At 44.3% G+C, this 15,454-nt stretch overlaps 1 protein-coding gene across 3 annotated transcripts in view; it reads left to right on the plus strand.

The window, feature by feature from the left end:
* The window catches only part of GPR155 (G protein-coupled receptor 155), a 444,365-nt gene that overhangs the window by 204,004 nt on the left and 224,907 nt on the right, over nt 1–15,454 (plus strand). For all 3 annotated transcript variants that reach the window (XR_014978918.1, XM_085645260.1, XM_085645261.1), the window contains exons 4-5: nt 598–763; nt 4,920–5,075. Coding sequence is in view for 2 of the 3 variants with exons in the window: in XM_085645260.1 (XP_085501386.1) it covers nt 598–763; nt 4,920–5,075 (322 nt within the window). In the remaining variant the exon portion in view is untranslated. The remainder of the gene's footprint in view (nt 1–597; nt 764–4,919; nt 5,076–15,454) is intronic.

Here is a 15,454-nt window from a genome sequence, read left to right on the forward strand (position 1 = left end):
TTGTCAGAGAATCAGAATTGCAACTGGAATACATGACCTTTGCGCTGTACACTCCGCAGAGAGGCTAAGGATTGGAGGACTATGAATTCTGAACACCCTTTTGATCTACTGACGGGCACAGTGAGAAATTTGCATTGCCTTCAGCCTCTCAAGTCGGCAACTCTGACTAAAAGACTCCGCTTTCATTCCCGTATGGCTTGTTCCCCTTAGTGCTGTCAGCGTTCTTATGGCGGTGTAAAGCGCTATACAAACAAGCATTTAAAATGCAATAGGTCTCGCCTTTCTTTAAGTTAAAGCCATTTGCTTTGCTATACCATACCATTAGCAAAGCAAATGGCTTTAACTTAATCAAAGGCGAGACCTATTGCATTTTCAATGCTTGTTATATGATATGATGAATTTAGTACTTTACTGTCTCTCTTTTTACGGAGTGTAATGTTGATTTTTGAATTTATCTTTTTCTTTTATGTGGAACTCTTCAGAGTCCCAAATCATAATAAATAACCTGTTAAACTATGTTGATTGTGCGATTTATGATAGCTTTGACGCATTTATCTGTGTGTAATAACTAGAATACTTTTAATGTTTATCTTTCAGATTGGTGTTACCACTAATCTGCAGAGAAATGGTGGAGCTGTTGGACAGAAGTAGCAGTTTGGTCAATCATACCTCTTTAGCAAACTATGCATTTTTCTACGGTGTCTTCCCTGCAGCGCCTGGAGTGGCAATCTTTGCAAACCATTTCAATATGGAAGTAGAACTTGTACGTATGGACTGATTTATATGTCTGCAACCATTATGCATTTGTGGACGTTGGCACTTTGCTGAAGAAAGGGTATTATTCTTAAGATATTGTTTAGGCCCACCTAGTAAGTCATGGATGTGTGTACAGTGATGCACTTTACTATAAAAACGTTGTAAGACTACAGTATAATAAGTCTGCAGTATACGAACTACACAGTCTTGACAGAGTTTACAATTCGAACCTGTTACCAAAATAATGTATCATAAAAAATGGTTAAATGCAGACACAATATGAAATAGATTAACTTCTTTCAGTAGATTAAATCGTCACAGCTGCAACTGCACATTCTGGATGTCCCCAAATGGCTCGGAGAAAATTATTTTGGCACTAAAATATTGTTGGCAGAATATTGTCAGACATAAATGTTGTGTTCTACTTAAAATCATTTTTAAAAATATTGCTACATTGGAGTCAATTATTGAAAAAAAACAATATTTGGGACAACATTTCTACAAAGTTATCCTGACCTGCATTCAGATATATATACACATATATACTAGGTGAGCCCTCGGCACCAGTACTGGATCTATATCGGCACTGCCTACAGGACTGTTGCCTTCCTCTCCAACCGTTCCAGTGCGTCCCTCCTTTGCCGCAGATGCCACACAGCGGCACATGCCCCATCATTATACCCCACTCCAACAGAGAACCAGATGGCCGTTTCCTGTCTCCTACTTCGTCTTCGAATGGTATCATGGCTTCCAAGCTGGAGCAAGTGCCTTTTTCGATTGAGAGGCCTGGAGAGAGTGATGATTGGGAAGGATCAAAGGACCTTTATGATGACCATCATCCCCTAGATGACACAGAGGACAACTGGTACGAGGGCCTGTCAGATACCAGTCATTTGCACACCACACCAGACACTGGCCTGAACTCTCCCCTACCGTGGCTATGAAGGAGCTTGCCTCATTCGCAATGATAGTGTGAAGGACAGCTGAGGTCCTGGACCTTCAGTTGCCCACAGTGTCAGCCATTACAAACGTCTTGACTGTGGTGCTTCAGCCGGGAGTCTCCCCTTCTGAACCCTACCCTCATACAGTGAAGCCCTTACAGATGTCCTCCTTGGGGGCTGGACCAAACCCTGCTAGGGGCTCCTGTGCACATGACAATTGCACACCACCATCGCTCTGCTCCTGGGTTTTCGTCACCCAGAAGCCCACTCCGGAATGCTTGGTGGTCCAAGCCTCTACTTTTAAGATCAATCCCGGCATGTTTTCTAGCACTAAACTGGATAGCTAATCCAAAAGGTTAAATACCTTTGGTAAGAGGATTTTCTCTTCTGCTAGCTTAGCACTGTGGTCAGTAAACACTGCATGCCTTTTGGGCCAATACAAACACAATGTGTGGGATTCAGTTGCGCAAGTGCTGCCTTTGGTCTTGGAGGAGGCCCGAGTCATACAGAGCGATTTCATAGTCCGTGGCACTGAGATGCCGTGCCTGGCTGAGAACCACTGGCTTTTTGGGAGATGTCCAAGCTTCGCTCATAGACGTGCTCTTTGATGGCCCTCACCTCTTTGGTGAGAAGGCAGACCGATCGCTGGAGCCATTTAAAGATAGCAGGGGTACAGCCAGGTCCTTGGGCCCATCCATGGTTCCTCTCCAACCACAGGGTTACGGTAGGGCTACCAACCACATCCTTTCTTATCCAGCCGTCATGGCCAACCAGCTTCCAAACCCTTTCCTGGCAGTGGACACGGGTCCCGCACATCACATTGGATCACCAGCAGACGTTTGTGTCAGTCCACCACGCACCTGGCAGCTGCAGCCTCCAAACCCCTTTAGTTTGCCATAATACCACCACAGGCACCCATTGGAGGCAGCATTTACGATCAACTGCCTCCCTGCAAGTCTATACTATCAAAAATGTGGGGTTTGCAAACCGTCCAGAGGGGCTAATCCATCCCCTTTCTGGAAATCCCTCCACCCTTGCCACCCACTTACGACCGGCTGATGGAGGATCATCTCTACTTGCTCCATCAGAAAGTGTTGATTCTTTTGGACATAGTAACCATTGATAGGGTGCCGGCATCAGATGTAGGTCTTGTTTACTATTTCTGCTATATTTCTGATGCCCAGAAGTGCAGACGTCTTTGCCATATCCTAGACTTGTGCTTTCTCAACTTTGTCCTGAAAAAGGAGAAGTTCAAAATGCTCAACTTAGCTCCGGTCCTGTCTGCCCTGCTGGACTCTGACGACTGGATGGTGGCTTTGGACTTGCAGGATGCAGATTTCCACATCCCCACCCTGCCGGCCCACAGGTACTACCTGAGATTCACAGTGAACCAAGAACACTTTCAGTTTGCCATACTCTCCTTTGGCTTCACCAGTACCCCTCAAGTGTTTACAAAAGTGATGGCAGAGGATAGGGGTTCCAGTCTTCCCTTACCTCGTCAATTGGCTGTTGAAGGCGGGCTTGCCCCAGGCAGTCGTCTCCCACCCCCAGACTATAGCCGACCTCCGGTATTCCCTGGGGTTCACTATCAACAAGCCAAAGTCACCTCTGACTCACTCTCAGATGCTAACTTTCATCTGAGCCATTCTGGACACAATCCAGTTTCGGGACTATCCTCCCTAGCGGCAAGGCCAGGATATTTGAGAGTAGGATTCTGATGTTTCAGCTTCAATTCTAGATTTTGGTGAGACTTACTCTTGGGCTGGTGGGCTCCATGGCCTCCTGCTTCATTCTTTTGACATATGCCTGCTGGCAAAGGAGGGTTCTTCTCTGGAACCTGAAGTTTCAGTGGGAACAGCATCTGGGGAATCTCTCTGACCATGTCCAGATCTCAGCGGGTACTGCAAAAGACCTGCAATGCTGGCTGACAAACCGCGATTAGGTCAGTGGCAGACCCCTCTCTCTTCCCCAACCAGAACTGACTATAGCGACTGACATGTCGCTTCTGGGCTGAGGCAGCTATCTGGGAGAGGTGGTGATTAGAGTACTTTGCCCCTTTGGCGGAGTCTGAGCTTCACATTAACCTGATGGAGCTCTGAGCGATCCAATTGACAATGAAAGGCTTTCTTCCTTCGGTCAAGGAAAGGCTAATGCAGATGTTCACAGACAACCCCACCACCATGTGGTACTGCAACAAACAAAGTAGGGTGGGATCATGGACCCTTTGTCAAGAGTCCCAGTACCTCTGGACGTGGCTGGAACGTCAGGGCATTTCCCTGGTGGTTACACACCTGGTGGGCTCTCTGAATGCCAGGGTGGACAAACTTCGCCATTGATGCCTAGCGGATCACTAATGTCGTCTACATTTGGAGGTGATGCAGGGTCTCTATCTAGATTGGGGGGAGCCTTGGTTATTTCTGATCTCCACCGCTTTGAATATACAATGACAGCAGTTTTACGCGCTGAAGGTTCCAAAGCGGTTCTCACTCAGACGCTTTTTGTCTTGAGTGGAACTCCGGCCTCCTGTACGCCTTTCACTGATGCCGCTCCTTCCCAAAGTTCTAAAGACAATCAGGAACAACCTGGCCATAGTCATTCTTATTGCCCCAGATTGGTCATGGAGAGTTTGTGCCCGACCATCTTAGTTTATGTCTGTCATTTGTAAAATGTTTATCAAATGTCCCATGTTATAGTGAGTGAACTTGGAGATGACAGTTTTTAAGTCCTACACTACCTTTTGATAAACGTATGTCATTATGAAAACTTTTTGATATATTTTGCCATGGTTTTCTTGGGAAGGTTTTAACACCTTGGTGTAAAACATTTTGCGACACTTAAAAAAGTGGCAAATTCACATGCAAAACCTTTTTTTTTTATTTGCTCTAAATTTTACCTCTGGATAAGTTTGTGTGCAATTTACAAAGTGCAAATTAAAAATTGGAATATAGAGAATGGATGAGAGACCTTGGACAAGAGAGCCAAAATACCTACAATTCCATAAGCATACAATGCATGTACTGTTGACCTTTTTACAAATGCATTACATATTGTTATTGGCCATTTGAAAGGCAAGAGTGACTAATTGTTTCTGTGTTTTCTGCACATCTGTTTTCAGAAGACAGACCGGTTTTTGCTTTAGATAATGTGCTTTACTAAATGCATATGAAAGGGCGTGTTCAGCTTTTACCAGTTTGCTTACCTTATTTTCTATTTTCTTTACAGATAACCTCAGGAATGGTGATAAGCACTTTTGTCTCTGCTCCCATAATGTACGTCTCTGCTTGGTTATTGACTATTCCCACCATGGATCCCAAGCCATTGATGGCAGCACTCCAGAATGTTAGTTTTGATATAAGCATCGTCAGTCTGGTCTCTTTGGTAAGAATATTTGGCAATTGATCCTGGTTCTAAATTGTGATTAGGGACCCAGTTCATAAAGTAATTTAAGATGTCTGCATGAGTAGCCTTTTGAAACTCCAGGCTATGAATTGCAATCCCAATCCTAAATCGTATTCCGGGTAAATTAAAGATGTTAGTAATTTCCTGAATTTCACATGTGTCACTTAGCATAATGCAGATTGCTCATACTGTGGAGATTCCACGTACACAGTGGTAGGTCCTGTTAATAAATACAGTTTTTTCTCTTAACATTAAAGAGATGCGAGGGACTTGTCAGCCACACCCAATCTAATCAGGAGTAATTATAGTGCTCTTTCACAAATTTCTGTTCCCTATTAAGCTTAGATTTTGATGCCCCAGTCTTGGATTGTTCAGTAAGTGTGGGAAAACACCACAGTATTCCTTACTTATCATTGACAATTATTTCCTATTAAAATAAAAGGGCCAGATGTACGGTTGAGATGTTTGTAATGTAAGACGTTCAGTGTATAGCGAGATAAGGACAGACTGGCAGGATCAAGCATCCATTCTGTTAATGGAGAAGGCCTTTGCTGCGATATCCATTATTCCATAACTGCATGTCGTTTCTACTGGATTGGCTTAATCCAACTGGTGCAGTGCACCAGAACCTCCGTATGTCCGAGTAGGGGCCTTAAGAATTTCCTGTGTATCTTAATGAAGGCATTTGCGACATTCGTGATAATGCTGCTATGCTACATCATTTATTTTAACATAGTCTAAAAGTGCCAGGACTGCCCTTCTAGGATTGCTTGCATTTCAAATCATGACAGTCAAAATCATAAACAAAGTGTTTTACCTGTCGTAAACCCTCATGTTCTGTCAAACTGAGGGTTTGCAACCATTAAAACACTTTTTGCAATGTATTAAACCTATTTAACAATTTGGAACCGTATTCTGAATCGTTAAATGGATTAAACATATATGAAGGAATCAATGTTTGCAGGGGGCGTTTCAAATAACGATTCCTTATCATATGCATTAATGTTTTCGGGCCAAAATGCAGTTACAAAACATTATTATATTACCACGAGCTCAAAGTAGGTGTTAAGCCATTCACAAACCAGAAGGGATCTCGAAGGGACTCTTTTCCCTTGTTGAAATGTTGAAAAAACGTTTTTTAGCAGTAGCCCATAGGACAACTGCCTAATCCTAATGTAGGTATGTGCAACTTGTAATTTTATTTTAATGCATTCGATTTCCCTTCAAGGAAAAGGGGCTGCATTAACAAAACTGCTTTAATGTAAAGCAGTCACAGACATGGTGATCTTCTGTCCCCAGTAGGCCACCATCTCTGTGGTAGTGGCCATTCAAAGGGGGTTTCAGTTTGCATGCATAGTAATCAGGTAGGCCAAATTGCCACCCAATATGATTGAGTAGTTTGAGAACTAACCTTATAGTGAATAAATCGGTTCACAGAATACCAGTGCATTCAGTAGAGGTTTTTGATCTAATGCAACCCCTTTTATCGAATCCATTTTAGTACATTCCAAATAAGAAATTGCAAATTGAGAATCCTTATTTATCCAGTATTGGGGTATCTTTCATAGATTCACATGCCTGAATCATTCCCCGTCGCCGAGTCGGGAGTCCCCGGTAAATAAAAAAGTAGTGCCAAAATGTTAGTAGTAGTAGTAGGCCCAACGAAAAGGCCAAAAGCCTATATCTTAGCAGCCTATCTACCTCCTTATGCAAAAGGAACCAAGAATTTGGTAACAACCAATCAGACACCAGCACCCTTCTAGAACCCTCTCAGCAGAGCCAGTTCTCCTCAGATTTTCACCGCACGTCTTGTGGAAGGGAGTCTCCCTGAGTGCCACTCAGTTTTGTTTCAACTTGCTTCAGCATGTCAGACAAGAAGGCTTTGTTTAAGTCCTGCAGGACCTGCGCCAAGAAGAGGGTCCATGTTGATGATCAACATGTGGACTGCATCTACTGCCTCTACCCTAAACATGAGGCTAGAGATTGAAAGATTTGCCGCACCTTCCCTACAAAAACTCTTAGGGATAGGCAGGCGAGAGTGCTTTTGTGGCTTAAATCCTCTTCGGCTGAGGAGGATGACAGAGCCTCTACTTCTAGCAAGAGAGCTAGATCGCAGGACAGCTCTTCCAGTGAGGGGAAGAAGCGTCAGAAATCTCATCATTCTACTTCCTGAAGCGCACTCTCCTCAGGATTCTGCAGTCAAGGCTACGGCACAAACTGTGAGTAAAAGCCTTTCAAAATCTCTGGCTTTCTCTCAATCTTCGGTTTCTGTCACCTCGTCTGCTTCTTCAATGACGGACACCATCACGACGACGGCAATTACCTCTCCTATTCTGTCTACGAGGATTACTATCCTCACAAAAAAGCCCGTCGTCGAGGTGTCGTCGACGAAGTCCTCGTCGACGAAGGCAGCAGTACCATCGACGACGATTACGCCACTTAAAAGCCTGTCGACGTCGAGCTCGTCAACGAAGAGCTCGTCGACGAAGATTCCATCGTCAAAGATCCCGTCGACGTCGAGCCCGTCGACGAAGAGCTAGTCGACGAAGATTCTATCGTCGAAGGACCCGTCGACGTCGATTCCGTCGACGGCGAAGATCCCGTCGACGACGAAGATCCCGTCGACGATCCCGTTGACGATCCCGTCGACGATCCCGTCGACGATCCCGTCGACGATCCCGTCTACCACAGCCCCGTCGACGACGACCTCGTCGACGATGAACTCCACAAGCCTAATCACATCAAAGGAATTGGCGCCCGCTCATTCCACTCCAATTTCCACCAGGACTTTTCAACTAAAGTCTTTTCAGAGGCAGGAATGTAGTGACATATCACCGCTTACTCCCTCACATCTCCTGGAAACATATGTGCAGTGTGAGGATGAAGATGATGAGGATGACGAGGACGAAGGGCCCTTTGGGATTGCTCGCCATCCTTCGGAACTGCACATCAAATGTCAGGACGACGATGATGATGAGGAAGAAGATAACTATCAAGGGCATTACTATCAGGAAGACATAGTCGTTCCGCATCATAGACCTTGCTACAATCAACCTCGTCGGAGCGAGATGTCACATCTGCCTCCTACGTTAATTCAAGACCTGCAAGCCATGCTTGCAGATTATAAGCATAGAATACAGGGGATTGATTCGATCAGGGTTTCAAAGGCCAGAATCGGTACAGTAACTATATAAACATATGAGTGCCTCTGAGCCCATAAATCACAATTTTTCTTTATCTTTCAGTCCTTTTTATTGACTGTAAGTATCAATTTAATTTTTCTATTTTACACTAGATTTCGAGCGAGAACAATACTCATCAATAGACTTTTCACCTGTCTTTTCCATGAAAAATTTACAAATTTCTTGTACCCTTATTTACATTTTTCAGCATCAACATATAACGAAAATGACATCTATTACTCAAATTAAATCACTTACATACAAAATATTTACAGTACATAACATAGTATACTAAGCAGGAATTCAGAACTCATTGGGAAAAATCTTGAGGCGTGTATGCTTCCCCCAAGTGGGAACAACAATTAATTTAACGTTCTCCTACAAAACCAATTAAAAAACTTTGTTCTGACCCTGCAAAGGACCAAAAAAGATTATGTTGATTGAGGACTAACTGAGTTAGGGTTCCAATAACGCAATCAGCTGGACATTTGTGTACTGTTATGTTATGTACTGTAAATATTTTGTATGTAAGTGATTTAATTTGAGTAATAGATGTCATTTTCGTTATATGTTGATGCTGAAAAATATAAATAAGGGTACAAGAAATTTGTAAATTTTTCATGGAAAAGACAGGTGAAAAGTCTATTGATGAGTATTGTTCTCACTCGAAATCTAGTGTAAAATAGAAAAATTAAATTGATACTTACAGTCAATAAAAAGGACTGAAAGATAAAGAAAAATTGTGATTTATGGGCTCAGAGGCACTCGTATGTTTATATAGTTGCAGATTATAAGCAGCGTTTTCCACCGCAGCCAATCCTTCCACAGGTTCCGCAGACTGCGCCACAGCCGGACCCATTGCCTTTGCCTGAGGATCCAGCCCCAATGCCTCAACTGCCTGATCCTCCACAGGACCCGCGTCAAGGTCAAGATTCAACCTCGGAGGAGGAATTCGAAGAGGGCGAGCTGCCAGACCCAGCAGACCCTTGGGATTCTTATATAATCCCTATGCCTTCGCCACCTACCCCTCTACCATCTGATTCGCCCCCGGAAGATATAGGGGGGTTCCATAACCTTATGCAGCGTGCTGCGACCAGGTTCCACTTGCCGGTAACCATTGAGCAGTCTGACTGTTTTCTGCATGACTTTAAAGAAGAGTCAAGAAAGGTTACGAGAGCTATCCCTATAATTGACTATATTTGGAAGGAAGGAGTTAAAATCATGAAAAACCCAGCATCAGTGCCAGCGGTGCTTCCACGGATTGACAAAAAATACCGTACTCCAGCCAACAGTCCCTCCTGTCTCATTGGCCAACCGCGTCCAGACTCGGTTATATCTCAGGCAGCCCAACAAAAGTCTAAGAATCCGGCAGCACCGGTCACTACACCACCGGATAGGGAAGGATGCCGACTGGATCTAATTGGGAAAAAAATTTCAACTATGGCAGCTGCTTCTATCAGGGCAGCCAACTCCCTAGCGATAATAGGGCGTTATGACCGCCAAATGTGGTCAGAAATGGCAAGCTTTATCGACCTCATCCCAGAGGACAACAGACAAGAGGCTTGAAAGATTTTGTTGGAGGGTGAGCGTGCAGCCTCAGAGACTATCGACTGCGCTCTGGATATTGCGAATACTAACTTTCGGCAGTTGGCTGGGGCTGCGGTTCTCAGGTGCCAGGGTTGGCTTAAGGCTACCACGTTCAGACTAGAAGTCCAGACAAAAATATTGGACATGGCCTATGATGGCAAATCATTGTTTGGAAAACATATAGATGACGCACTCCAAGCAATTAAAACCGATACTGATACTGCAAGATCATTGGGCTCCTTGCAATACAAAAGAGGTACCTTCAGAGGAGCAAGAGGCCGTGGATTTTCATCCAGAGGGAATTATCATACCCAGCAGAATAGGTACCAGCCTCAGTATCGACAATCTGATCAGTCTTCCTACAGACAGACCAACACGTCTGGTTTCTCTCGTCAAGGTGGACGAAAAAGATCACAGAATCAGGGAAGAGACACCTCACGGAAGCAATGATTTCTGCAGGGCGCCTTCCACTCCTATTCCCCTCCCTGTGGGTGCGAAAATTTCAACTTTTGTGAGCAAGTGGCAAGAAATTACGTCGGACCAGTGGGTTCTGGACCTGGTTCACAACGGTCATACCTTAGAGTTTGTCACCAAGCCACCCAACACACCACCCAAGGGACCTCCTCCCCCTCGTCTTCACTTACTATTCAAAGAAGCTTTAATGATGCTCCTCAAGAACGCAATCAAGAAGGTTCCTGCACTTCAAAAGGGGACGGGTTTCTATTCCCGCTTCTTTCTCATCAAGAAGAAATCAGGGGAGTGGCGCCCAATCTTAGACCTTCGCAATCTGAACAGATTCCTCAAGAAGCAGGGGTTTCGCATGGTCACTCTGGCAGAAATTCTAGGTTGCCTCAACGAGGGAGATTTTCTAGCTTCTTTAGATATGGAAGACGCTTACTTTCACATCCCAATACATCCGAAGCATTGCAAGTATCTTCGCTTCACAGTGGCTGGCGCCCATTACCAGTTCAGAGTGCTCCCGTTCGGGTTAAAATCTGCCCCAAGGATCTTTACGAAGTGCCTAGCTCCAGTGGCAGCAGCGTTATGATCCCAAGGAATCCAAGTCTTCCCGTATTTAGACGACTGGTTAATAAAGGGTCCTTCGGAAAGATCAGTCAAGACTGCCGTGACAACATCTCTTCGTCTGTTCCACTCTCTGGGGCTTACGATCAACAGGAGCAAGTCTCAATTACACCCAAGGCAGATCGTTCCTTTTCTGGGAGCTCTGTTAGATACCGTCCGCTGCAAGGCATTCTTATCTCACGAACGGCAGGTTCGTCTGCAAAACTTAGCAATCCGGAGTTCCAAAAGAAAGTCAGTTTCTGTCCGGATGTTCGCGTCGCTCCTAGGAATGTGCTCCTCTGCAATACACCTCTTCCCTCTGGCGCGGCTCCGGATGCGACCCTTGCAGGAGGAGTTACACCTTCAGTGGCAGCAGGCGATGGGCTCTTTCGACGACATCATCAGAGTCACTTCAGGCATGAAGAGCGCTCTAAGTTGGTGGTCACACATTCCCAACTTATCAGAAGGGCTCACTTTCATTCAGAAGATTCCAGACTTTGTCCTCACTACCGATGCTTCCATGGAAGGATGGGGAGGTCATCTCCAAGAGTTACAGATACAGGGGAAGTGGTCTCCAGAGTACAAAAACAAACACATCAACAGTCTGGAATTGCGAGCAATTTTCCTGTCTCTGCAAGCTTTCCTTCCAAGGATTGCAGGTTCTTCGGTTCTGATTCGAACCGACAATACCACCAGCATGTTCTACGTGAACAAACAAGGAGGAACAAGATCAGCAACTCTGTCCACGGAAGCTCAGGAGTTGTGGGAATGGGTCACACTCCACAACATAACCCTTAGAGCAGAACATGTCAGAGGTCTCTGCAATACATTAGCGGACACACTCAGCAGATCCCAATCAGATTGCCACGAATGGGAGCTAGAGCAGGCTCAAGTGCTCAGAGTATTCAGAGCTTGGGGAACACCACCGCTGGATTTGTTCGCCACAAAGGAGAACAAGAAATGCCGATTCTATGCCAGCAGATACCCTTAACAGGGCTCAAGGGGGAATGCCCTGTCCATGCGATGGTCAGGGATTTGTGCTTACGCTTTTCCCCCGATACCCCTAATACCGAGGGTCATACGCAAGATGAAGTTGGAGGGCTGTCGTCTCATCTTGATTGCACCCAGATGGCCACGCCAATACTGGTTTCAGGAGCTCCTATTGCTATCACAGGACCAGCCGATCCGTCTTCTCCCGACGCCCACGATGCTGTCAAGGAACAGAGGTCAGGTTCTCCACCCGGACCCTCAGTCCCTACATTTACACGCATGGCTCCTGACTTCTTAGAGTTTAAGGACTTGGATATCCCTCAAGACTGTAGGGATATATTAACGAAATCACGAGCCCACAGCACGATAAAAACTTACCGTCTAAAATGGAAACGGTTTTGCTGCTGGTGTGAAGCAAACCAGGTGCACCCGGTGGACGCTCCTGCAGAACAGATCCTCCCTTATTTGTTACACCTGGCAAGATCTGGACTTTCTTTCCCTTCAGTCAAAGTCCACTTAGCTGCACTTTCCAGATTCAGAAGGGGTGCTCATGGCCCTTCTCTTTGTTCATCCTCTTTAATTAAGCAGTTTATGAAAGGACTATTCCGAGAGTTTCCTCCGGTCAGACTTCCGCCACCGGAATGGGAACTCAACACAGTCTTAATGCAATTAATGAAGCATCCATTCGAACCCATTCACAAGGCTGACCTCAAATTCCTTACCTGGAAGGTTGCTTTACTTCTGGCTTTAACATCAGCTCGACGAGTGAGTGAAATTCAGGCGTTTACTGTAAAGGAACCTTTTCTACACTTCACTCAAGACTACGTGCACCTCCGAACTAATCCAACATTTATCCCTAAGGTGCCTTCACAGTTTCATCTTAATGAACCAGTGACGTTAAAAACTTTCTTTCCTAATCCATCTACTCCAGTGGAACGAGCCTTACATTCTCTCGTTATCAAGAGATGTCTTAAATTCTATCTTCTAAAAACAAAGAACCTTAGAAAGTCCGATCAATTGTTCGTGGCTTATGGCCAGACTACCCTGGGAAAGGCGGTTACAAAGTCCACCATTGCCAGATAGATAGCATCTACAATACTTTTCTGCCATGACAAGGCTCACAGGCCTTTGTTGAGGAAACCCAAGGCCCATTCCACGAGAACAGTAGCAGCGTCCACAGCATTGTTTGCTGGTGTGACTCTAGAAAATATCTGCCGTGCTGCGACATGGAAAAATGTCCACACTTTTACAAGACATTACTGCCTCCAATCTACGCATCGTGATGATGCAGCAGTTGGGCAAGCTGTACTACGACATCTGTTTCTTTGAGATATCTTCAGGTACCCTTTTCATATTTTAATATGTAAGATGTGGATATCTTTGGTATAACAATGCAATATGTTACAATAATGATTTGCTTTCATTTTCAATGTTATTGCATTACATGCTGTTTCCTCTTTATGGCTTGCATGTTTCGAATTTGAAGATTCTTTCTTATACCTCTTATTAATAAGCTGTGGATGCAACTTGGGAGTATCAGCACTAGTCTCCCACCATCCGCAGACGACTGTATACTTGGTATACTGCTCGCTATTCTGATTCAGGCATGTGAATCTATGAAAGATACCCCAATACTGGATAAGAAAAGAAGTTACTTACCTGTAACTACAGTTATCCAGTATTGGTATCTTTCATAGATTCACATGCACCCACCCTCCTCCCCGTAGAGTCAGTTCTATATAATTTGGGACGTTCACTTCCCACTTGTGCTACGAAAATCTGAGGAGAACTGGCTCTGCTGAGAGGGTTCTAGAAGGGTGCTGGTGTCTGATTGGTTGTTACCAAATTCTTGGTTCCTTTTGCATAAGGAGGTAGATAGGCTGCTAAGATATAGGCTTTTGGCCTTTTCTTTGGGCCTACTACTACTACTAACATTTTGGCACTACTTTTTTATTTACCGGGGACTCCCGCCTCGGCGACGGGGAATGATTCAGGCATGTGAATCTATGAAAGATACCAATACTGGATAACTGTAGTTACAGGTAAGTAACTTGTTTTCTTAGGCACAATTTACGATTTCCTATTTGGAGTCTTTGTACCTGAGGCCCAATGTTCTTTATTGTTAACTAAATGTGAAATAATCCTGCCCAAAAAATTGCCATTCATTTGACATTGATTTCCAAATCACCATCAAGGCGAGTGAGCCATTCATATTTAGAGGAGTGTTAAGTTTTTGAAATAATCACAATGGCTTCTTGATCCAAACATAAGCGAAGTCCCACCTGATGTATTGGCTTTAATTACGTTGCTGTTTGGTAATATTTTGCAAACATCTACTTGTGCATATATATCAGCCTTATGTGGTACATTTTGAATCATTGTCACAAACTCCACGATACACAGTGGAATTGGTAATTGAGAAGCTGTAACCTTTTACATTTTTATGTATTTAAGAAAGTTTCTAAACTAGTTGATAGTACTGGTTTCCTTTCAGAATAGAAATATATTGTATTGAGATTCGCAAATCCTTGTCTGCAGTGTAGTAAAACTGCCTAATATACGGCCTGTGGCATTAGCATTTGGCTTGGTGTTTCTTTAAAAGACACTAGTTTATCCTTTAGCTTATCGGCTGCATGCTCAAAGGGTTGCTTATAATGGTGTGTATTTATCTACTTCATGTACTGATTTGTTTGTTAAATTTCTACGGTGCTCTAAGCCTAAATGTTAGAGCTCACTTCCTAAAGTGCTTTGCGCTTCTAGCCACTTTATCTTTGGATGTGAAGTAAATGCTAGTAGTGCCTTTTACTTTCACGGTAAGAGCATCCTCCTACACACCCCATCTCATATTGCATGTTGATTTAAAATGTCCTCAATTGTTTTGCAAGATTAACTACACAATCATATGAGATGACCCATTGATCATATTGGGATAGGAAGGCGGTGTGATGATTTTCACTATTCTGTAGAAAATAGAGTGTGAATTATCAAAAGTAGTCATTCTAATGGCAGATTATGACAAATTTGGTTGCATTTGATCATGCTTCTTTATTGTTGACGGCATTTTGACAATATAATTGAAGATTATGCCGTAACATATCGAGCTGGCATCAACTTCAACTTCACAGAAATTCGCAACATAAATTATGCAACCTCTCTGTAACCCTGACCCATGTGGCCTAACGTGTAACGTTTGTAATCGCATAAATGAGACAATGCAGTTTTCAACACAAATACAAAAGACCTGTGCAATTATATCAAAAACTAACCTCCAGGGCGTGCCCAAGCTAGCACCTGTATGGGAGCTGGATTTTGGAACTCCACTGCACCTATTGGGTCATCAGCAGATTGGGAGCACCAGGACGCTCCCGCAGTGGTGGAACTGCAGGACAGTGCCCGGGGGAGCGTACTGGATGAAATGGCCTCTCCGCAGACCATACAGAGCACTTTAATTTGCTGGGCAAGAGGCTGCCAGGCGGACCGCTCTTCTAAAATGGCTGCTACACAACGAACCTGGAGGGGGCTCACTAAGCCCTCGCC

Source organism: Triturus cristatus, chromosome 3_1, assembly GCF_964204655.1.
Source record: "Triturus cristatus chromosome 3_1, aTriCri1.1, whole genome shotgun sequence".
NCBI classification, from domain to species: domain Eukaryota; kingdom Metazoa; phylum Chordata; class Amphibia; order Caudata; family Salamandridae; genus Triturus; species Triturus cristatus.